At 41.3% G+C, this 23,894-nt stretch overlaps 4 protein-coding genes across 6 annotated transcripts; all 4 read left to right on the top strand.

Annotated features, from left to right (window-relative positions):
- Positions 1-1,355: 1,355 nt before the first annotated feature.
- LOC133887413 (CASP-like protein 1U1) lies at positions 1,356-2,476 on the top strand. Its single transcript, XM_062327353.1, has 2 exons — positions 1,356-1,623; positions 1,752-2,476. The coding sequence occupies exons 1-2, from the start codon at positions 1,454-1,456 to the stop codon at positions 2,146-2,148; spliced, it is 567 nt and encodes a 188-aa protein (XP_062183337.1). The 5' UTR covers positions 1,356-1,453; the 3' UTR covers positions 2,149-2,476.
- Positions 2,477-4,473: 1,997 nt separating this feature from the next.
- On the top strand, positions 4,474-4,932 carry LOC133886507 (CASP-like protein 1U1). The gene is made up of 2 exons (XM_062326191.1): positions 4,474-4,646; positions 4,707-4,932. Exons 1-2 carry the CDS (start codon positions 4,474-4,476, stop codon positions 4,930-4,932), a joined length of 399 nt encoding a protein of 132 aa, XP_062182175.1.
- Positions 4,933-6,934: 2,002 nt separating this feature from the next.
- LOC133886884 (uncharacterized) lies at positions 6,935-12,176 on the top strand. The gene is made up of 8 exons (XM_062326786.1): positions 6,935-7,372; positions 8,558-8,659; positions 8,799-8,939; positions 9,281-9,421; positions 10,050-10,280; positions 11,202-11,283; positions 11,369-11,573; positions 11,667-12,176. The coding sequence occupies exons 1-8, from the start codon at positions 7,263-7,265 to the stop codon at positions 11,864-11,866; spliced, it is 1,212 nt and encodes a 403-aa protein (XP_062182770.1). The 5' UTR covers positions 6,935-7,262; the 3' UTR covers positions 11,867-12,176.
- Positions 12,177-15,050: 2,874 nt separating this feature from the next.
- Positions 15,051-21,998, top strand: LOC133886882 (uncharacterized). Of its 3 annotated transcripts, none has more exons than XM_062326784.1 (8): positions 15,051-15,187; positions 18,188-18,289; positions 18,429-18,572; positions 18,914-19,054; positions 19,684-19,914; positions 20,739-20,820; positions 20,905-21,109; positions 21,203-21,998. In XM_062326784.1, the coding sequence occupies exons 1-8, from the start codon at positions 15,162-15,164 to the stop codon at positions 21,400-21,402; spliced, it is 1,131 nt and encodes a 376-aa protein (XP_062182768.1). In that variant the 5' UTR covers positions 15,051-15,161; the 3' UTR covers positions 21,403-21,998. The 3 variants fall into 3 exon arrangements, with proteins under 3 accessions (XP_062182768.1, XP_062182767.1, XP_062182769.1); XM_062326783.1 differs by lacking the exon at positions 15,051-15,187 and adding an exon at positions 16,088-16,502; XM_062326785.1 differs by lacking the exon at positions 15,051-15,187 and adding an exon at positions 16,088-16,502 and having other exon boundaries at positions 21,187-21,998.
- The last annotated feature ends 1,896 nt before the right edge of the window (positions 21,999-23,894 follow it).

Below are 23,894 nucleotides of genomic sequence, written 5' to 3'. Positions count from 1 at the left end.
TACGGACACCGCTATTTTGATTAGTGCTCTTGTTGTCTTGTACTCTCGTATAAAATGTATAGCCACTGATCGACACGCTTCATTTTTGGTTTCTTGTACACTACGGCGGTCCTCAAAAAATCCTCAACGCCAATAAAGAACTCTGGCCCTCGATCCTTGTACATCCATGACCAGTCCATCTACAAATCATAATAATTAAATACATTCAACTTATAATCATTAAACATTTCAAAATCTAAAACAAATTCATTGAATTACCTCGTATGCTGATTGATATCTATTTGAGAGCTCATCTCCTTCCAGTACTTGGACCTGGTCAGGGGACCCGCCTTCCAAAGGCTGCCATGTCCGATTACGACCTGTGGGTGGACATGCCATTTCTACAACATAATATTCTATCCATTGTGTTAAATTCACTACGTTGATTAATGAACAGAGAAAATTCACTAGATTATTATTTAAATTAAAGACTTTAAAATTTACGCAAATCACATACTAGAAAATTGAAGCTAGATTTTAGTGACATTTAAAAATACCTCCCTGATTTTTTTATTCTTTACAAGGATGTCACTTGAATTATAGTTCTAGTGGTAGTTTTGTAATTTTTTAATGGCAATAACAATTCAAGTAGTGGCAAATTTGTAATTGTTCATAGATTTTATTTTACACACCCAAATCTATTTACATGCGACTATTAATCTACTCTTAAATTATCTACAATGACAAAATAATGATCTTTCTCTAATTTATATTATATTAGAGTTCTTGCTCATTCCAAAATTCAACACCAAGGAATAATCACCTAAATTCAAATCTAGAGCAATATAGCAACTAAATCCAACTAAGAATCAAATGTAGATCATCTCTATACATCTAACAATGACAAAATTGCAAATTTTTCCTAAATTAGATATCAATTGCATCTCTAAATTCATAACCATAGAACACACACCAACCATCAACACTAGAGCAATCTAACAAGTAAATCTATCTAAAAAAGAAATATAAATCATCTTATTAATCTTAGAGCACTTAACTCCTCCAATCCTTCAACCGTAGAGATGGCAAAAATGACATCAGTGTTGGCTTGCGCGGCTCTGGTCGCGTTTGGAGGAGAATGTGAGCTTTATACTGTAGTGCTCTATCAGTGTTGGTTGGTATTTCTTAACTCTTCAGTTGTTGTTCGCGCGTGAGAGTTTAAAAACTGGCACTGATACATCAATAGTATCGGTTAGTGTTGAACTGGCACTGAGTGACGTTAAATATGTGGTGTTATGTGGTAACGAGGCTAAATGCATAATCATTAGAAAAAAATTGAACTAATCTCTCGTTAGTTAGAGGCTGTTCTGCCCAACAACTAGCTTGTCTTGCTTATGCTCGTGACGTGTCTTACGTGATGCGCTAGCTTTCTGCTTGCCACGGTCTGAACTAAGCAAGGTACGTACGTTGTCGCATGGCTCGTGCCAGGTCCGATGGGTCGGGCGCGGCCAGCCTCGCCCTCCGCATCGCCACCGTCGCGCTGTCCGTTGCGTCGGCTGTCATGATGGCCTCGGCGAGCCAACCCACCGGCGCCGGCCGTGCTCCGGCGAGCAACGTCTCCTACAGCGACTACAACTCCTTGAGGTACGAGTCTTGCTCACAATGCCTTCTGGATTTCTGATGGTTTCCATGAATCCTTTCGCCGTGATTCTCCAATGACGAACTTTTGATCATGCGTTGCTATATATCCATGAACATGCATGATGGAGCAGGTATTCTCTAGCCGCCAATGTGATATCGGCGATGCTGCAGGCGGCGGCGGCGTGGTTGACGGCGCGCGGCAGGGGTGACGAAGGCAAGGCGGTCAAGTCGCTGGCCGAGCTCATCGACACGGTCGCGAAGGTGCTCCTCTACTCGTCGTCGGCGCTGTCGTTCGCGGTTGAAGACTTCGGCACCTGCGGCCGGCGGGTCAGCGGCGTCTGCAAGGGCGCCGGCGAGTTCTGCCAGCGGGTCCGCGGGTCCGGGGCCGTCTCGATGTCGGCGGCCGTCGCACTGTCCGTGTCGCAGTACCTGAAGAACGTGCCAGTCTCGGTTTCGTTCGAGGTAGATGAAGTGAAGGCTGAGGCGGGTTGTGGGCGTGGCTGCCATTGCCGGCGCCATCGCCATTAGCTATATATCTCTCTCAGCCATCAGGAAATTAAATCTGCGAAAAGTTGTTCACTTCGAATCAAGTATTTGAATCTTTTGTCAGAAAAAACTTGTTTGTGTAATCAAGTTGAATTGTTCAGAGTACGGGTTCGTGCTCCGGCATGAATTTTATAGGAATTCTGATTGAACAAGAAGCTGAGATTCAGAGTACTAGTTTGTGTAACCACTTTTCGTTTGCTGTTTTTCATGATCATGTTACATATGCTTTCAGATCCCTGCAACTTTTGTTATGGCTAATTGAGTTGCAGGGGAACACTCCTTTTATGTTCATATTTGGTGTTTGATTGTTTGTGCGCAAATATTTAATATCAAATTTGAGTTGGAAAAGGGAACAGGATGCCTGCTTGTCCTTATTGCATTGACAAAGCAAAGGGACCCTGCACCTTACTGTGTGTGTGTTCCTTTTTTTTTTTTTTTTTTTTTTTTTGGGGTGACTTGTGAGATCAGTGTTCACCAGGAAGCATCTCCCCAGTACTTCAACATATCTTACTACCCTTCTGAAAAAGGAAGAGTTGGGGTGTTTATGTGCACAACTTATTTCTTGATGAAACTTTTTGTGTATAAGTTAATCCTGAAAATTATGTCATGTTCAAATAATGGTACAAGTTGCTCCTAGAAATAATAATTAGTTGGAGTAAATTATGGCATATTATGATAATCATATGAAGGGGAGAAACAAACTGCTACACATCCAAACTATGACTCCCTTAACAGTTCAGTTCGATTTACTCGGGTCTTGTTGACTTTGCACAAATCATACCCACCAAATTATCAAATAATTGCAGAATTAGGAAGCTGGACGGGTAAGACATGCACATATTATGAAATTTGAACTCTCCTAACCAAATATTTCAGTCAACATTCAGACAGTAACCACATGATCTTGAATATTTTTAGGAGGTGTGAAGAATCAAAGCAGTTAAAGCCAAAACCTACTTGTGGGCACGGACCGATGCCATTGTCAACATTGATCTGAATTAAAAAAAAATTCCCAATTACTGATTCCATGTTCTGTTACTTCTTCTACGATTTATATGTTTTCTATGTACATAAAGGGTACGGTCACAATATTGTTTCAAGCCCATTGTTTCTGTTCATTTTGGAACAATTCAATCTGAAGGAAACTTCTTTTGTACATTTTGGGGGCACTGCTTACCAGAAAAGAAAACTAGATCAATGTCTTGCCTCCCATCTTGTCAACTTGAAATGAACAAACTCTTTCTGAATTTCATGCCGATGAGATGGCTCTTCATTTTCGAGCTAATTAAGCAACCTGTGACTCAGTACAAATGACACCAAATAATCTAAAAGCTATTAAGGCTATAAAGGCAGAGAATGTAGACAATTCTAGCAGTAACCACTTTTTCCCTCACTAGCACCTCATCAACTAGGTTGAGCTTACCACTTTTTCCCTTTTTCTTTTTATTTTCCCGTTTCATAAAAAGTCATTCAGGCAGTAACCATATGGTCTTGACTATGTTCAGGAGGTGTGAAGGAACACAGCAGTTCAAAGGAGAACCAAGCTCCGGACATTGTCGATGACACTATCAGCATTGACCTTGAATTTTATTTTTTCCAATTATTGATGCGATTATATTATGTTGCTTCTTTGGCGATGTACATGGTTGCTTTTGTACGTGAAAGGCTGCAATATTTTTTTGTCTCAAAACCCACATGCACCTGTTCATTTTGGAACAGTTCAACTAATTTGAGGAAAATTAAACTGTGTTATTCATTTTGACACACTGATTATCAAAAAAGAAATATCACTGTCTTGCTCGGACCTTGAACAACTTGAAATGAACAATCTATTTCTAAACTCCTGTCGGACGCGATGCCTCTTCATTGTCCAATTAACTAAAAGCAACTCTTCAACTTGAATGACACCAAAGGATTTCAAAGCTATTTGTTGAGTGTGTCTTGCTCACCCATAGACCTCTTCCCGTACTACCAATGTAGCCACAATGCGAATATATATTGTAGGTACAGGTTATATTCTGCAAATCTCTTCAGAATTATAAAATAACACCGATATGGTTGGCTGAACGTTTCCTTTGCTTGGAGACCTCATATCAGGGGAAGAGGAATTCGATGCTAATTTCTAACTGCAAGAGCCGATTCATAATATTTATTTGATATGAGGTAATAAGGATCGAGTATTGGTTGCTTGCTCGGCTACATGATGCATTCAGGGCTTACCGCCATTACAAGCATCTGGACTCGGTTTATATATCTTGCTTGCCATGGCAGTGGCGCCCTTGTTCTCATTGCCTTCTCTGCGTATCGATGGCCGACGTGGAGGGCGCGAAGGCGACGAGCATCGTCTTCCGCATCGCCGCATTCAGTCTGTCGGTGGCGGCCGCCGTCGTGATGGCCACCGCGAGCCAGAACGTCGTCGTCGACGGCGGCCACGGACCATCCATCTACGTCGTCTCGTACAACCACTACAGCGCTCTCGCGTAAGAGACTACACATGCATGCAGTTGCGTTCAATTAGAAATCGGTACACGCGCGCGCAGGTACTTCGTGGCGGCCGGCGCGATCTCGGCCGTCTGCTCGGCGGTGGCGCTCTACCTGTCCGCTGTGCACACCGAGCCCGCCGGCTCCGGCGCGCTGGTGCCCCTCCTCGACGCCGTCGCGCAGGGCCTCCTCTTCTCGGCGGCCGGCGCGGCGTGGTCGGCGACGCGGCTGGCCCGTGGGGAAGCGGAGGAGGAAGCAGCGTGTGCGACGCGACTAGGATTGTAGTCCGGATGTGTCCCGTATCGGTTGATGAGAGAATTTGGAGTCGGATTCGACTGACTTGATCGATCGGGCCGCGATAAATACGTCCGTACACTTCTCCAACCATCGTTTTGGCTTGATCGATTCTACGTTATAGTGGCCTAAAACATATAACGATCCGGACGTCACGCGCCTCGCCGCCGCCGCCGCGTGCTCGCCGACCGACCAGCCGGCCGGCGGTAAACACCGTACACGCACACGGATCAAGGACGATCGGCGAAAATTAATGGATCAATCAAAACCCAACGCACGGTAAGTTGGATATATCCGTCACCGAGTTTTTGCTACGTGTTCTTAATTGGATTTGCTCGCCCTCCCTCGGCTTTGACCATGAATTGTTTTTTTTTCCAAATGTACAATATTATGATATATAATTCAAAACTATTTACCAAGATCATTTTCTTATATTGTTCGTATATAACATACCTTGATATCTTTTCATATATTTTTCTCCAATATATCGAGCCGAAATATTAGCTCGAGTTTCGTAAAAATGAGATATTGGAACATAGTTGCTCAGATTTTTTAAGCAAGCTTGAACTTTTCTTTAATATAGACGATTTTGTATTGGAATACATACAACCGTCGAGCTTTTTCGAGCTAGTACTATACCAAGCCAGGGTTTCAAAATTCGATTCAAGATCGAATACCGAGCCTTAGCGATTTCTTCGTATTCATGGTTTTTGACAGTAATTTAATGGAATTAAGTAGAAACCGGTCGAATTTCATCAAATTTCTAATTTTTTAATTTTGAATTTGAACTTAATCAAAAACTAATCGATTTCTGAATACGAACTGCAACGAATTGATCGGTAACCATGAATATCGAGCGGTTACCGACGCATTTTGAAACCCTGAACCAAACTAGCGGTGTTGAGTGGTGTAATAAAGGCCCCTATGTAATGGGAGAGAGCCCTGACGATTTCTTTGATATTTGCGGTTTTTATAGTAATTCGATAGAAATCGGTTAAATTTTATCAAATTTTTAATTTTTTAATTTTGCATTTGAACTTAATCGAAAACTAATCGATTTCTAAATACGAACCGTAACAAATTGATCGGTAACCGTGAATATCGAGTAGTTACCGATGTATTTTAAAACCCTAATCAACCGATGAGACACCCACAAAAGACCCAGATGATGAGTACGTACAATTTTAAGTGTTTTAAAAGTTGTACTAACGGGTTAAACGGTAACAAAACGGTTAGAAAATTCAAAAATAACGAGTTGACGGGTTAAACGGCCCGGGCACAACCCGTTTAACCCATTAACCCGGGCGTGCCCCCGCGTGCCCTCTCGTGCCACCCGTGCCTAGCTAGGCCGGCCTCACGCGCAACGGCTCCCGACCAGCTCAAGCGGACCTTGCCGTGCCGTGCCTGGACAGTCCAGCCATTCCTAGCCGGGCCGAGGAGTGTCGTGCCGGCTCGGGATGGGCCGTGCCCGTGTCGGCCCATTTCAGCCGGGCTAGGCCGGGCCAGCACGTCGTGCTGCATGCTCAGCCCAGACACGGTCCGTAGTCTCGTACCGTGCTGGTCTGGCTCGGCTCGCCTCGGGCCGTGCCTACAGTGCCAGGCCGCGGACCGGCCCAGTACGCACGGCCCATTCGGACGTCTTTGTTTGGCGCCGTGATTTGCCACGTCATTAAACCCGATTCAGCCCACATCCTACATGGCATATCACGGCGCTAAAATATCAAGGCGTCTGCAGTGTACCAACAGTGTCACAGGTGATGGCGCCGTGCGAAGGGTCCATTTCTAAACATCTTTTCCTCGAGGGTCTATTTGTAAAAATGTTTTTCAAAAGGGCTAATAGTTGTAATGATGTGAAATTATTTACCATAATACTTCTTCCAGTCAAATATATATATATATATATATATATAGTTTTGTGCAATTCATTTAATAAAAAAATAACGGAATGTGATTTGTAGTCTGGATACATGTATCCAGTACGGTTACGATTTGATGAGAGAATTTGTAGTCGGATTCGAGGCCGCGATATATACGTACATACTTCCCCAACCATGCATCGTCTTGCGCCGATTGCTTGATCGATTCTACCTACATACGTTCTATCGATCGGTCCTGCTCGATCCAGACGTCACACGCCTCGCTGCCGCCGCCGCGTGCTCGCCGGTACATGCACGGATCAAAGACGACGGTGCCGATCCCTACCGCGACTTGCGGTCCGGTGAACCCAGCCGTGAATTGCTGGACGAGTCGAGGGAGCAACCGCGCCGCCGCCGCCGCCGCCGCCCAGGGAGTTTTTCTTCTACCACCCGGAGAGGGGGGTTATGCGCGGTCCGTTCACTTTTGAGGAAATAGCGCAGTACGCCAGCACCCGTGGTCGCCGGCGACCTGGAACCCGCTCGCAGGCATCCTCTTCCGCTGCATCCCCCTCCGAGTGAGTGGTCTTCTTTTGCTTCCCCTTTCCCTTTTCCGTTGCCCTAGTCTTATGAGGCCCACCATTCTTCTTCTTCCTCACAAGGTACAATTGCTTGCAATAACACTTCAAATCGGTGGCTCATAAAGCGAATTACAAAGTAGAGTAGAGACAGCAGATACATACCCCTATAAATCACTCTGAAAAAAGACATTTTTTCCCCTGATCCTAGCTCTCAACTGCAACATTGCTTATGTGTCTTTAGTCCCCTTCGCAGCTTATGATGTTGGAACTTGAATTCCGGAATATCCTGTTGTTTCTTGCTCCCCAAAAGACTCGATTTTTTTCTATGGATTGTGGATAATATTTCTGTACGGTTGTTGCCTGTTTATAATTGATTTCTGTTAACTTGTTAAGAGCCATTTCAAACTCTCTAATTTCAACTGCCTCTGTGCCCACAAGAAGTAACCTTGCTTACAAACAATCATTGCGCATCAGTTGGATTTGTACAACCAAAATTATATATCATAACAAATACAAAGGACATTGAATAAACAAGTAATCACCAGTCTCCTGATCTCCTGTCCACACAAGTGACAAGATATGCTACCTTCCCGAACCCCTTCAAGCATGCTACATTAAATAGCACACATGGAATTTCTGAAGGCACAGAATGCTTTGTGTGGCGTTTTGAGGTATCCTAGAATTTCTGATATGCTCGGAAGTGCTTAGGACCGCTGTGTATATATTCAGAGGACATTGAATAAACAAGTAATCACCAGTCTCCTATCCGCCCAAGTGATAAGCTATGCTACTTTCCCAGCCCCTTCAAGCTTTCTGAAGGGTTACTAAGTAGCAGCCACAGAATGTCTGAAGGGATAAAATGCTTTCTGTGGCTTTTTGAGGGATCCTGGTATGGTCTAGAGTTTGGAAGTGCTTAGGATCGCTCTCCAGTCCATCCTAGCCGTGAAGAAGTGTTATAATGTTTGGTCACAGCAGCTGCTCTGTTTTATGTTTTCTCCTTGCCATCTTCAAGCGTTTGGCTGGAAAGCTTTTTACTGTCCCCTGAAAATTAATGTTTTTATCTTTTAACGTGTTATAAAAAAGTTGAATAAATAACTCTTTCTTGCCTTTCATGGTGATAGAACAACATAGTAGGTTCCTGTTAGTAAATTTACCTAAATGTGTTGATTCCAACCTTTGCAGTCATCCTGGAGCTGAAGGGGCTGTAACTGGAACTCGTGTTCGGCAGAGTGTTCTCTATTCAAACCACCCAAGGAGGCTGCGACGCAGACGTGAACCAGCACCGTAAGTGTCGTTAATTATTGTTTTTCTCTTTATATGTTCGTTACTTGACTTGTGCTTATTTCTGTAGCAAATTCATAATGTCTTTCTTTTTGTTATTCTTTGCACTGATCATATTTCCTTCATAATATGCACTCATCAGGACCGAGGAGCGTCCTAGCAAGGTGAGCAGCGGTGAGCTTGGCAGGGCAGTTACAGATTTGCCAACATTTGAGGCGCTGTCATTGGGTGACCCCCCGCTTTTGACCCTTCAAACAACTGAAGAGACCGATGATGATGATGCGTATGTACAATTGTTCTGTTTGTTTACCTCCACTAGTATTTGTTATCGAAGTTTAATAGCAAGAAGCCTTAAAGACTAAATTATTACATGTAGATACATGGATTTAATAGATATAAAAAAAGCAGAGCAGTGTGTGATTAGTGCGGCACACAAATTCAGAAACCACAAAAGTTTTGCTGGCCCCTTACAACTAATGATTTGTATTTTAATGCATCATAAAAACGAGTGAACAAAGAGCACTGCCTTGCCTTCTAGGAAGATGTAGCATGATAGGAAAAATAGTACTACAAAATAGATATTGATGCTAGTAAATCTACCTTACTGCCTTCTCACCTTTGCAGATCTTCTCACCTTCGCAAGCCTGGAGATCTCTATACAATCAGCCAGAAAGGTCTTACAAGATCTATGCTGTTGTCGCTCGGTGACTCACTTTTGACCACTGTATCAGTGGAGGAGCTATGTAGGACAGATTCAGATGTGGAGTACGTATAATTTCACTATTTGTTAATCCTTACTAGTATTTTATTGTTTGTTGAAAGTCTTAAATGCACTAAAAATTGCAAAAAGCCTTGTTGACGCACTAGAATTTTACCAATACACATGGACCAAATAACATAAGGAACAAGTTAGCATGTAATTAGTGCAGCATCATAAAATGTAAAGACTATAGATTAATTTGTCATCATTCTAAGTGGTAGACCCAATGGTATTTGTAAGTACCAAGTTAGATATAAGACTATAATGTGCAAAATATTGTTCTAGTTCTTAAAATCGCTGGCACATAAGAGGCCAAGTGGCATAGTGGAGTAGTTGACGTACTACTACTGCTTATGAGGGTGCATAAGCAGTCATAGCTGCCTTGATAGTGAACACTATTGTTATTCATTTATAGTACTCATGCTTTTTTTCTCTGCAAAAATCAATTCATGTGCTCAATATTACCATTCAACAAATTTTTAGTTTGTATTCCACGACCTTTTGGTGTAGTAGTTTCCTTTTAGAATCTGGTATATTGTTTTTTTTAGTTGGTATACCAAATTTTTTTTTTGGTGTAATAAATTTTTTTGGTATATTGGTTGCTTTTAACCATATTGGCATGCTTTTCTTCAGCTCGGAGGATCTGCGCCGTGAGATTAAGGAATATTTAGATACGCAACCTAGCGACCTCCAGGAAGCTTTCGATAGAGTTAGAGCTGTTGAGTATGCCACTCTTACTGCCCTGGCTGTTGAACGGGGTACAGAGCCACCATGGGACCCCTTCCTTGTTGATCAGGAAATACTATCACTTCAGGCACCACAACAGGCTTCTGCCGTAACTGCTCAGGCACCAAGGAAACCAAGGTAGAGGTTTCAATATTTTGGTCCCTTTTTTCCTATTGTATCTCCATCGCTCTCTCTAGCTGATGTTTAGTATCAATTTGATTGTGCTTTAAGCTTTGCCATTTTTATTACCATGCTTCAAAATCATGGTTTATTTATATATTCTTTTTTTCTTTTATATGTAATCAGTAATTAAGCTTGCCTATCATATGCAAAATGGAAATTTTAGGTTTCCTTTAAGAACTATTGTATTTTGCACGTTTGGTTATTATAATGGTTTTTTATATTTTTGGAGCAATACACATCAGATTCTCGAATGATTTCAGCATCTTCTTAGGATTTTCCTTAGTAAAAGATAGCACTTGTAGGACCTGTGGTTTGAGTTGTGTGGGCATAATATTTTGTTGGAGAACACAATATGTTCATATATGATATGATCAGATGCAGAGTTGTTATTGTCGAATAACCACTAAACATTGATGTATTTTACCCTCCGTTCTTTTTGGTGAAATATTGAGAGAATGTTGATAATATTCATTCATGGTATCATTACCCCTAAACATTTGCGTTTCCCCTATGGGTACATATCCAGTGAAAATGGGCTGAGTGTGGAAATTTGCAAATTTGTTGGAAATCCTACTTAAAAATTCTCGAAAACTCATGAGTTATAGGTTAGCTTATGTTGTACATGCAGAATTCTTTTCAAGTGCAAATTTGATCACGTTTGTGAGAAAAAAACAATAAAAAATATAGGTGCAATGGCATGTAGTGTTTGCAAACTTTACACCATTGTGCCTCCGGTTTAGTTTACTCTTTTCTCTTTTCATTATCTAGTTACTAATGTGTGCAGTGGAAGATTTATCAATTGTTGGAATTGTTGCCATCACATTTTGATATTCACCTGAGAAGAAAATGGCAGTCTTAAATTAGTTGTGAATACAGGTGTGAAGACGGAAAGGATTGGATGAGGGACGAGGTGATGTTATGTTTTGAGAAACACATTGAGAAAAATGCGTATCTTAAGGTATTTATAGTTTTGTATATTTTAATGGTGCAAACTGCAAAGTTTTTACAGGATTTTATTAATTGTGTGTTGATTTTTTTGTCAGCCGCTTGAGTACAAGCTTGATGAACTTTGTCACCAATGCTTCAATGCGGAGAGCTACAATAATGTTTTCCACCATTATAACTTCACAATTATGATGAAGATGCCTAATTCAGTCGATTGGACCGTGGAGTTGTACTTTGCCGAAGTGAAGGAGATGTTTAGGAGAAAATTCTATTTCTGCTGTCCTTTGGAGCCCAATGAAAATGGTAATAGTTTTTGTCAGATGAATCTAATATGGAACCATATATGAATGTGTTTACAATTGTCTAATATAATTTGCTGGGGGTTGTTCTCACCAGGTCATTGTTATGCATGCAAGAGCAAAGGAGTGGAGGATTTGAAGCACCCTACCACGGGTGGATTTGTGGGCTCACCTAATGCTCCTGAATCCAATTTCTGGTATTCGGATGAAGATGATGATGATGAAGAAGCTAGAAATTATTTAATAGATGATGATGATGAAGCTGGAAATTATTTAATCAGACTTTTTGAGGCATAGTGTTAGGTTTGATGGATTCAACTTTTTCTGCTGAGGGACAGGTGGAGGGTAGTCAGACAGTTTCCTCCATGGTGTTAGGTCTGACGTGACGGATTCAAATCTTAGAGTAGTTCTGGTTCTAGAATCTGTGGATGATGATTTGTTTATGGGAGTACTTTTATTTTGCGCATGTGATACTGAAATCGTGTTATTGTTATTTGTAATGTTCTTGTCAGGCACTTCCCTTTCTATTGGATCTTTGGTTAAGATAGTGAGCACAAGAGCAGCCTTTGCAGCGTCTCTAGAGAAATGTATGATTGATGGACTTGAGATGGTGATTTATGATGATGATTGATTGACTAGACTAGTTTAGTGTTCAGAAATTTGTCGAAAACCGCTCGAAATTTGTGGTTTTCGACCAATTCGGTCAGCATCGCATTCAGAATGCAACTGTATTTCGGTCCGATTCAAATTCAAAATTAAAAAAATTAAAAATTTGACAAAATTCGTTCGGTTTCTACTGAATTTATACAAATATTCGTGGTTTTTGAAGAATTCGCCGGCCACCACATTTTGGTGGCCAAACGAATTTGTGAACCCTGGACTGGTTACGACAACTTACAAGGAGTGCTGGAACACATTAGGTTGAAAACACATATAGAAAAAAAAAAGAAAAAAACATATTAGGATGGCTTATGCTCTGGAATCTTGCAGGATTTTAGAACACATGCATGTTTGAGCTGATATGTTTGGATGGTTCATAGAAAACAACACAAAAATAGTGGATGAAATATGAGAATGTGGTGAGAAAGAGATAAATTGCATTGGACTTCTCGAAATTTGACCTCATGTTAGTTTTCCATGGATATATTGTAGGAACGTATTTCATAAAATATGTTCCATGTAAAGGTTTTCACAGAAATTTGTTTCATATATATTTTTTCTACAAGTGCACTTTGGAACAGCCTGGCATATATGGAAACAGAGAAATGAAAAAAAAAATTGATGGAGAAGTTCTAGTCCTATTTCGTTGAAGAACAACTTTTTAATAACGAAAGTGCAACTCACAGCCTCTATAGGATACATACAAAGTAACCGCCCCACCATCGATACAAGTCTCTGTCTTCCAACCAAGATTGGCATACATTCTTTGACCTCCTGACGATTGCATCTTCGTTCACCCCGCCATAGGAGTTGCATTCCTCTACTGCATCACAAGATCAAGTCGACAAAGGTTCAAAAGACCTCCCAAATCATCCATACGGGGAGAGAGGAAGATGGGAAATGATCTAGCCAACTAGTTTAGTGGCGGACCTGCATAACTAATCCAAGATCTAGTGCGACAACAAATGGGGTGGTGGTCTGCAAAGCCAAAACATCGAGGTAGATCACATTTTTGTCACTATAATAATCTATGATGGAATATTGGCGTGTCACGACTACCATAGTGCGTCATATAATGTATTTTTTTTTATGAAAATCCATGTAAATTCAAGCGACTCAATTTGAGATGGAATATGAACATCATGAATAATTAGATTTTATGACGGTCACACATAGTTGAGCGACATACCTACTCACTGCAATAAAATTTGTGAGAAAACACAATCGTCATTAGGCATCCAATTTTCAAAATAGGTACGGATTTCGTCAAATTTCTAATTTTTTAATTTTGAATTTGAACTTAATCGAAAACTAATCAATTTCTGAATACAAACCGCAATGAATTGATCGGTAACTGTGAATATCGAGCGGTTACTAACGCATTTTGAAACCCTAAACCAAACTAGTGGTGTTGAGTGGTGTAATAAAGGCCCCTATGTAGTGAGAGAGAGCCCCAACGATTTCTTCAATATTTGCGGTTTTTATAGTAATTCGGTAGAAATCGGTCGAATTTTATCAAATTTTTAATTTTTTTAATTTTGCATTTGAACTTAATCGAAAACTAATCAATTTCTGAATACAAACTGTAACAAAATTGATCGGTAACCATGAATATCGAGTAGTTCCTGATGTATTTTAAAACCCTAATCAACCGATGAGAAGCCCACAAAAGATCCAGATGATGAGTAAGTACAATTTTTAGTGTTTTAAAAGTTGTACTAACGGATTAAACGGTAACAAAACGGTTAGAAAATTCAAAAATAACGAGTTAACGGGTTAAATGGGTCGAGCACAACCTGTTAACCCGGGTGTGCCCCCGCGTACCCTCTCCTGCCACTGGTGTCTAGTCAAGTCGGCCCCACGCAACGGCTCTCGACCAGCCCAAGCGGACCTTGCCGTGTCATGCCTGGACAGGCCGGCCATGCCTAGCCGGGCCGAGGCGTTTTGTGCTGACCTGGGCTGGGCCGTGCCCGTGCCGGCTCATCTCAGTTGGGTCGGGCTGTGCCGGCACGTCGTGCCACACGCTCAGCCCAGACACGGTATGTGACCTCGTACCGTGCCGGCTCGACTCGGTTCGTCTCGGGCCATGCCTACAGTGCCGGGTCGCGGGTCGGTCTAGTAAGCACGACCTATTTGGACATCTTTATTTGGTACCGTGATTTGCCACGTCATTAAACTCGATTCAGCCCATATCCTACGTGGCATATCACGTCGCTAAATATCAAGGCACCGTGCAGTGTACCAACAGCGTCACAGGTGATGGCGCCGTGTGAAGGGTCCATTTCTAAACATCTTTTCCTCGAGGGTCTATTTGTAAAAAATGTTTTTCAAAAGGACTAAAATATAAAAATTCCACGATTTCAATCGTAGGGCTAGTGTTGATCGACTGAAAGAAGCCCATCTTCAGACATCTGAAACATAATCTCCCGCTTTGTTTTATACTTATGATAATCTCCTTTTGGACTTCCATGTAGCACTTCCATTAAAGTAGTCGTGGGTTTTCATCTTGTTGCTTTAAAACAAGAGGAAAAAACGATTTGATTACGATTCGTAATCGGTACATATGTATGTACGTACGTATCCACTGGAGACACGTCTCGCTGCCTGCCGCAGAGCCAGCAAGAAAATGCCCACCAGAACGAAATTAGGGAAGCTAATCCTTCGACTCAAAGGATTTGGATTTCTCCTCTGTAAGCTGTATACGAACGTATTCCGAAACGGTTACAATAATTTGAGAGGATTTGAGTCGGATTAGACTTTGTTTCAACGGGGGCCGCACTACATACATATGTCACCACCGTCCTGCACCGATTGCATCGATCGATACATCCTGCTCGATCCATAGGTCAAGACTCACGCTGGCACAAGTGCTCGCCGGTCAGCCGGGAAACACCCTACACGGATCAAGGACGATCGGCCAGCCGCGCCGCCAATGGATCCATCAAAATCTAATCGACGGTAAGTTCGATCCGTCATCGAGTGTGGTTGCTTCATTAATTTTTCTGCTGCCGCCTGTTCTTCATTCGACTTTGTTATAGTCTGGCTCCTCCGTTTCTCTTCTTCTTTTCTCTCTCTTCTGGTTTTGTGTATTTTTCCGAAACGCACAATAAAGCGATAATTTGAAAATATTTGTCAAGATAAATATTGTTTGAATGTAACAAAACTTAATATCTTTTTCCTCCCATCTATCGAGCTGAGCTCGAACGTACTCGAGCTTTGGCCGAGTTTGATACTGCGAAATATTACTCGGAGCATTGTTGCTCAGATGTGGAAGATAAATTTTATACACTGGAATACGTACAGCCGTCCCGTCGAGCTTACTGGAGTAGCTTTTTGGAGTCCAGCTCGAGTAGATTTTATACACTGGAATACGTACAGCCGTCCCGTCGAGCTTACCGGAGTAGCTTTTTGGAGTCCAGCTCGAGCGTTGGGAGCAAGAGCAATAAAGGTCCCCTGCCAAGCTTGTGACCCACCCAAAGGGGCACAGATCCTCGGCTAAATATCAAGGCGCCGTGCAGTGTACTAACAGTGTCACAGGTGATGGCGCCGTGCGAAGGGTCCATTTCTAAACATCTTTTCCTTGAGGGTCTATTTGTAAACAATGTTTTTCAAAAGGGCTAAAATATAAAAATTCCACGATTTCAATCGTAGAGCTAGTGTTCATCGACTGAAAGAAGCCCATCTTCGGACATTTGAAACATAATCTCCCCCTTTGTTTTATACTTGTGATAATCTCTTTTTGGACTTCCATGAAGCACTTCCATTAAAGTAGTCGTGGGTTTTCATCACATTTTTTGCTTTAAAACAAGAGGAAAAAATAACGGTTACGATTTGATGAGAGAATTTGTAGTCGGATTCGAGGCCGCGATATATACGTACATACGTCCCCAACCATGCATCGTCTTGCGCCGATTGCTTGATCGATTCTACCTACATACGTTCTATCGATCGGTCCTGCTCGATCCAGACGTCACACGCCTCGCTGCCGCCGCCGCGTGCTCGCCGGTACATGCACGGATCAAAGACGACGGTGCCGATCCCTACCGCGACTTGCGGTCCGGTGAACCCAGCCGTGAATTGCTGGACGAGTCGAGGGAGCAACCGCGCCGCCGCCGCCGCCGCCGCCCAGGGAGTTTTTCTTCTACGACCCGGAGAGGGGGGGTATGCGCGGTCCGTTCACTTTTGAGGAAATAGCGCAGTACGCCAGCACCCGTGGTCGCCGGCGACCTGGAACCCGCTCGCAGGCATCCTCTTCCGCTGCATCCCCCTCCGAGTGAGTGGTCTTCTTTTGCTTCCCCTTTCCCTTTTCCGTTGCCCTAGTCTTGTGAGGCCCACCATTCTTCTTCTTCCTCACAAGGTATGAAATTGCTTGCAATAACACTTCAAATCGGTGGCTCATAAAGCGAATTACAAAGTAGAGTAGAGACAGTAGATGAAAAAGACATTTTTTTCCCCCTGATCCTAGCTCTCAACTGCAACATTGCTTATGTGTCTTTAGTCCCCTTCGCAACTTATGATGTTGGAACTTGAATTCCGGAATATCCTGTTGTTTCTTGCTCTCCAAAAGGCTCGATTTTTTCCATGGATTGTGGATAATATTTCTGTACGGTTGTTGCCTGTTTATAATTGATTTCTGTTAACTTGTTAAGAGCCATTTTAAACTCTCTAATTTCAACTGCCTCTGTGCCCACAAGAAGTAACCTTGCTTACAAACAATCATTGCGCATCAGTTGGGTTTGTACAACCAAAATTGTATATCATAACAAATACAGAGGACATTGAATAAACAAGTAATCACCAGTCTCCTGATCTCCTGTCCACACAAGTGACAAGATATGCTACCTTCCCGAACCCCTTCAAGCATGCTACATTAAATAGCACACATGGAATTTCTGAAGGCACAGAATGCTTTGTGTGGCGTTTTGAGGTATCCTAGAATTTCTGATATGCTCGGAAGTGCTTAGGACCGCTGTCCGGTGAGTGTCTTTCCAGCCTAGCCTTCAAAAAGTGTTGTAATATATGGTCATAACAGCTGCTCTGTTTAATATTTTCTCCCTGCCATCTTGAACCGTTTGGCTGGAAAGCCTTTTGCTGTCTCATGAAAATTAATGTTCTATCTTTTAACATATTATAAAAAACTTGAATGAAGAATACTGTCTTGCCTTCCATGGATATAGAACAACATAGCATATTGTTGTTAGTAAACTTAACTAAGTGTGTTGATTTCAGCCTTCGCAGTGATCCCGGATGTTGGAACTTGAATTCCCGAATATCCTCTTGCTCCCAGAAAAGCTCGATTTTTTCTGTGGATAAGTGGATAATATTACCGCACGGTTGCTACCTGTTTATAATTGATTTATGTTAAGTGAGTCATTTCAAACTCAACTGCCTCTATGCCCTCTAGAAGCAACTGTCTCATTTGCTTGCAAACAACCATTGGACATCATTGGTTTGTACAACAACCAAATATGTATATCATAACACATACAACGTGTATATATTCAGAGGACATTGAATAAACAAGTAATCACCAGTCTCCTATCCGCCCAAGTGATAAGCTATGCTACTTTCCCAGCCCCTTCAAGCTTTCTGAAGGGTTACTAAGTAGCAGCCACAGAATGTCTGAAGGGATAAAATGCTTTCTGTGGCTTTTTGAGGGATCCTGGTATGGTCTAGAGTTTGGAAGTGCTTAGGATCGCTCTCCAGTCCATCCTAGCCGTGAAGAAGCGTTATAATATTTGGTCACAGCAGCTGCTCTGTTTTATGTTTTCTCCTTGCCATCTTCAAGCGTTTGGCTGGAAAGCTTTTTACTGTCCCCTGAAAATTAATGTTTTTATCTTTTAACGTGTTATAAAAAAGTTGAATAAATAACTCTTTCTTGCCTTTCATGGTGATAGAACAACATAGTAGGTTCCTGTTAGTAAATTTACCTAAATGTGTTGATTCCAACCTTTGCAGTCATCCTGGAGCTGAAGGGGCTGTAACTGGAACTCGTGTTCGGCAGAGTGTTCTCTATTCAAACCGCCCAAGGAGGCCGCGACGTAGACGAGAACCAGCACCGTAAGTGTTGTTAATTATTGTTTTTCTCTTTATATGTTCGTTGCTTGACTTGTGCTTATTTCTGTAGCAAATTCATAATGTCTTTCTTTTTGTTATTCTTTGCACTGATCATATTTCCTTCATAATATGCACTCATCAGGACCGAGGAGCGTCCCAGTGAGGTGAGCAGCGGTGAGCTTGGCAGGGCAGTTACAGATTTGCCAACATTTGAGGCGCTGTCATTGGGTGACCCCCCGCTTTTGACCCTTCAAACAACTGAAGAGACCGATGATGATGATGATGCGTATGTATAATTGTTCTGTTTGTTTACCTCCACTAGTATTTGTTATCGAAGTTTAATAGCAAGAAGCCTTAAAGACTAAATTATTACATGTAGATACATGGATTTAATAGATATAAAAAAAGCAGAGCAGTGTGTGATTAGTGCGGCACACAAATTCAGAAACCACAAAAGTTTTGCTGGCCCCTTACAACTAATGATTTGTATTTTAATGCATCATAAAAACAAGTGAACAAAGAGCACTGCCTTGCCTTCTAGGAAGATGTGGCATGATAGAAAAAATAGTACTACAAGATAGTTATTGATGCTAGTAAATCTACCTTACTGCCTTCTCACCTTTGCAGATCTTCTCACCTTCGCAAGCCTGGAGATCTCTATACAATCAGCCAGAAAGGTCTTACAAGATCTATGCTGTTGTCGCTCGGTGACTCACTTTTGACCACTGTATCAGTGGAGGAGCTATGTAGGACAGATTCAGATGTGGAGTACGTACAATTTCACTATTTGTTAATCCTTACTAGTATTTTGTTGTTTGCTGAAAGTCTTAAATGCACTAAAAATTGCAAAAAGCCTTGTTGACGCACTAGAATTTTACCAATACACATGGACCAAATAACATAAGGAACAAGTTAGCATGTGATTAGTGCAGCACCATAAAATGTAAAGACTATAGATTAATTTGTCATCATTCTAAGTGGTAGACCGAATGGTATTTGTAAGTACCAAATTAGATATAAGACTATAATGTGCAAAATATTGTTCTAGTTCTTAAAATCACTGGCACATAAGAGGCCAAGTGGCATAGTGGAGTAGTAGACGTACTACTACTGCTTATGAGGGTGCATAAGCAGTCACAGCGGCCTTGATAGTGAACACTGTTGTTATTCATTTATAGTACTCATGCTTTTTTTGCTCTGCAAAAATCAATTCATGTGCTCAAAATTACCATTCAACAAATTTTTAGTTTGTATTCCATGATCTTTTGGTGTAGTAGTTTCCTTTTAGAATCTGGTATATTGTTTTTTTTAGTTAGCATACCAAATATTTTTTTTGGTGTAATAAATTTGGTTGGTATATTGGTTGCTTTTAACCATATTGGCATGCTTTTCTTCAGCTCGGAGGAACTGCGGCGTGAGATTAAGGAATATTTAGATACGCAACCTAGCGACCTCCAGGAAGCTTTCGATAGAGTTAGAGCTGTTGAGTATGCCATTCTTACTGCCCTAGCTGCTGAACGGGGTACAGAGCCACCATGGGACCCCTTCCTTGGTGATCAGGAAATACTATCACTTCAGGCACCACAACAGGCTTCTGCCGCAGCTGCTCAGGCACCTAGGAAACCAAGGTAGAGGTTTCAATATTTTGATCCCCTTTTCCCTATTGTATCTCCATCGCTCTCTCTAGCTGATGTTTAGTATCAATTTGATTGTGCTTTAAGCTTTGCCATTTTTATTACCATGCTTCAAAATCATGGTTTATTTATATATTCTTTTTTTCCTTTATATGTAATCAGTAATTAAGCTTGCCTATCATATGCAAAATGGAAATTTTAGGTTTCCTTTAAGAACTGTTGTATTTTGCACGTTTGGTTATTATAATAGTTTTTTATATTTTTGGAGCAATACACATCAGATTCTCGAATGATTTCAGCATCTTCTTAGGATTTTTCTTAGTAAAAGGTCAACACTTGTAGGACCTGTGGTTTGAGTTGTGTGGACATAATATTTTGGTGGAGAACACAATATGTTCCTATATGATATGATCAGATGGAGAGTTGTTATTGTCGAATAACCACTAAACATTGATGTATTTTACCCTCCGTTCTTTTTGGTGAAATATTGAGAGAATGTTGATAATGTTCATTCATGGTATCATTACCCCTAAACATTTGATTCTTGAAAACTCATGAGTTGTAGGTTAGCTTATGTTGTACATGCAGAATTCTTTTCAAGTGCAAATTTGATCACGTTTGTGAGAAAAAAAAAATGAAAATTACAGGTGTAATGGCATGTAGTGTTTGCAAACTTTACACCATTGTGCCTCCGGTTTAGTCTACTCGTTTCCCTTTTCATTATCTAGTTACTAATGTTTGCAGCTGGAATTGTTGCCATCACATTTTGATATTCACCCGAGAAGAAAATGGCAGTCTTAAATTAGTTGTGAATACAGGTGTGAAGACGGAAAGGATTGGATGAGGGACGAGGTGATGTTGTGTTTTGAGAAACACATTGAGAAAAATGCGTATCTCAAGGTATTTTAGTTTTGTATATTTTAATGGTGCAAACTGCAAAGTTTTTACAGGATTTTACTAACTGTGTGTTGATTCTTTTGTCAGCCGCTTGAGTACAAGCTTGATGAACTTTGTCACCAATGCTTCAATGCGGAGAGCTATAATAATGTTTTCCACCATTATAACTTTACAATTATGATGAAGATGCCTAATTCAGTCGATTGGACCGTGGAGTTGTACTTTGCCGAAGTGAAGGAGATGTTTAGGAGAAAATTCTATTTCTGCTGTCCTTTGGAGCCCAATGAAAATGGTAATAGTTCTTGTCAGATGAATCTAATGTGGAAACATATATGAATTTGTTTACAATTGTCTAATACAATTTGCTAGGGGTTGTTCTCACCAGGTCATTGTTATGCATGCAAGAACAAAGGAGTGGAGGGTTTGAAGCACCCTACCATGGGTGGATTTGTGGGCTCGCCTAATGCTCATGAATCTAATTTCTGGTATTCGGATGAAGATGATGATGATGATGAAGCTAGAAATTATTTAATAGATGATGATGATGAAGCTGGAAATTATTTAATCAGACTTTTTGAGGTATAGGGTTAGGTTTGATGGATTCGACTTGCTATATGTACTGTCACAGAAACACAGACACCGTGGTATCTAATCAAGGTGCTGGGCATGCGATAATATGCAACTATGTAAAAATAGAGCACCAAGCATGCATGCCATGCCTGAAGAAACAAGCTACTCTCTCTAGTCACTCCTACGTCAAGTACAAGTGATTGGAGGGAGTAGAAAACATATCGATGGATGGACCGACACAACACAGTACAGCTACAAGTATAATAACAGTGTATGTGCAGGATTAATTCAGGAACATAAAAAAAAGAATGTTAGTGTTTCCTCACCCTCCACCGGACTACTCTGTCCTACAAAAATTGCTACTAACCAACCAACTCTTCTGACCGCTGGTTTGTCTCCATTAGTTTATGCATGGTCAGCACATCCAATGCAAAGAGAATTCGAAGTACACAACATACATCATTTGTAGGGAAAAAAATTATCAGTATATTATTTGTGACTTAAGTATTTGTGGCGACTGGAAAAATCACCACAAACATTGCTTTGTGGCGAAAAAGTGTCTATTTGTGATGAAGATTTTTGCCTTAACGCTTGTAGTGAAGCCAAACCAACTTGTGGGCACGGACCGATGCCATTGTCAACATTGATCTGAATTAAAAAAAAAATCCCAATTACTGATTCCATGTTCTGTTACTTCTTCTATGATTTATATGTTTTCTATGTACATAAAGGGTCACAATATTGTTTCAAGCCCATTGTTTCTGTTCATTTTGGAACAATTCAATCCGAAGGAAACTTCTTTTGTACATTTTGGGGGCACTGCTTACCAGAAAAGAAAACTAGATCAATGTCTTGCCTCCCATCTTGTCAACTTGAAATGAACAAACTCTTTCTGAATTTCATGCCGATGAGATGGCTCTTCATTTTCGAGCTAATTAAGCAACCCTGTGACTCAGTACAAATGACACCAAATAATCTAAAAGCTATTAAGGCTATAAAGGCAGAGAATGTAGACAATTCTCGGTCCTATTCATGCATTTTTAAATATGGTTATATTGATTAACACTACCTAGGAAGAGGTCATCAGTGCCAATTCTGGTGTTAGTTCCGAACTGGCATTGATAATCGGTGAAAGAAACTTCACCCAACACTGTAGGCCTGGGCCGTGCCTATAGTGTCGGGCCGTGGACCGACCCAGTAAGGACGGCCTATTTGGACGTTTTTATTTGGTGTCGTGATTTGCCACGTCATTAAACCCGATTCAGCCCACATCCTACGTGGCATATCACGACGCTAAATATCAAGGCGCCGTGCAGTGTACCAACAACGTCACAGGTGATGGCGCCGTGCGAAGGGTCCATTTCTAAACATCTTTTCTTCGAGGATCTATTTGTAAAAAATGTTTTTCAAAAGGGCTAAAATATAAAAATTCCACGATTTCAATCATAGGGCTAGTGTTCATCGACTGAAAGAAGCCCATCTTCAGACATTTGAAACATAATCTCCCCCTTTGTTTTATACTTGTGATAATCTCTTTTTGGACTTCCACGAAGCACTTCCATTAAAGTAGTCGTGGGTTTTCATCACATTTTTTGCTTTAAAACAAGAGGAATTTTTTTTTTGATCCACTCGAGACACGTGTCGCTGCCTGCCGCTGGGCCAGCCCAATCACCGTGCCGCAGGGCCAGCAAGAAAATGCCCACCAGAACGAAATTAGGGAAGCTAATCCTTGGACTCAAAGGATTTGGATTTGTCCTCTGTAAGCTGTATACAAACGTATTCCGAAACGGTTACAATAATTTGAGAGGATTTGAGTCGGATTGGACTTTGTTTCAACGGGGGCCGCACTACATACATAGCTCCAGCCACCGTCCTGCACCGATTGCATTGATCGATTTTACGTCTCCAAGGGCCGTATATCGATCGATCGATCGATACATCCTGCTCGATCCATAGGTCAACAAGACTCACGCTGGCACAAGTGCTCGCCGGCCGGCCGGGAAACACCCTACACGTGCTTTGTTCCATTTTTTTCTTAATACAATATAGTTGTAATGATGTGAAATTATTTACCATGATACTTCTTACAGTCAAATAAATAAATATATATATATATATATATATTAGTTTTGTACAATTCACTTAATAAAAAATAACGGAATATGATTCGTAGTCTGGATACATGTATCCAGTACGGTTACGATTTGATGAGAGAATTTGTAGTCGGATTTGAGGCCGCGATATATACGTACATACGTCCCCAACCATGCATCGTCTTGCGGCGATTGCTTGATCGATTCTACCTACATACGTCACACGCCTCGCTGCCGCCGCCGCGTGCTCGCCGGTACATGCACGGATAAGGACGACTGTCAATGGATCGATCAAAACATAACGCACGGTAAGTTCGAAAGTAATCACCAGTCTCCTGATCTCCTGTCCACACAAGTGACAAGATATGCTACCTTCCCGAAATCCCTTCAAGCATGCTACATTAAATAGCACAC

Source organism: Phragmites australis, chromosome 12, assembly GCF_958298935.1.
Source record: "Phragmites australis chromosome 12, lpPhrAust1.1, whole genome shotgun sequence".
Classification (NCBI taxonomy): domain Eukaryota; kingdom Viridiplantae; phylum Streptophyta; class Magnoliopsida; order Poales; family Poaceae; genus Phragmites; species Phragmites australis.
The sequence above is the reverse complement of the archived record's forward strand: the minus strand, read 5'-3'. Positions and strand labels throughout refer to the sequence as shown.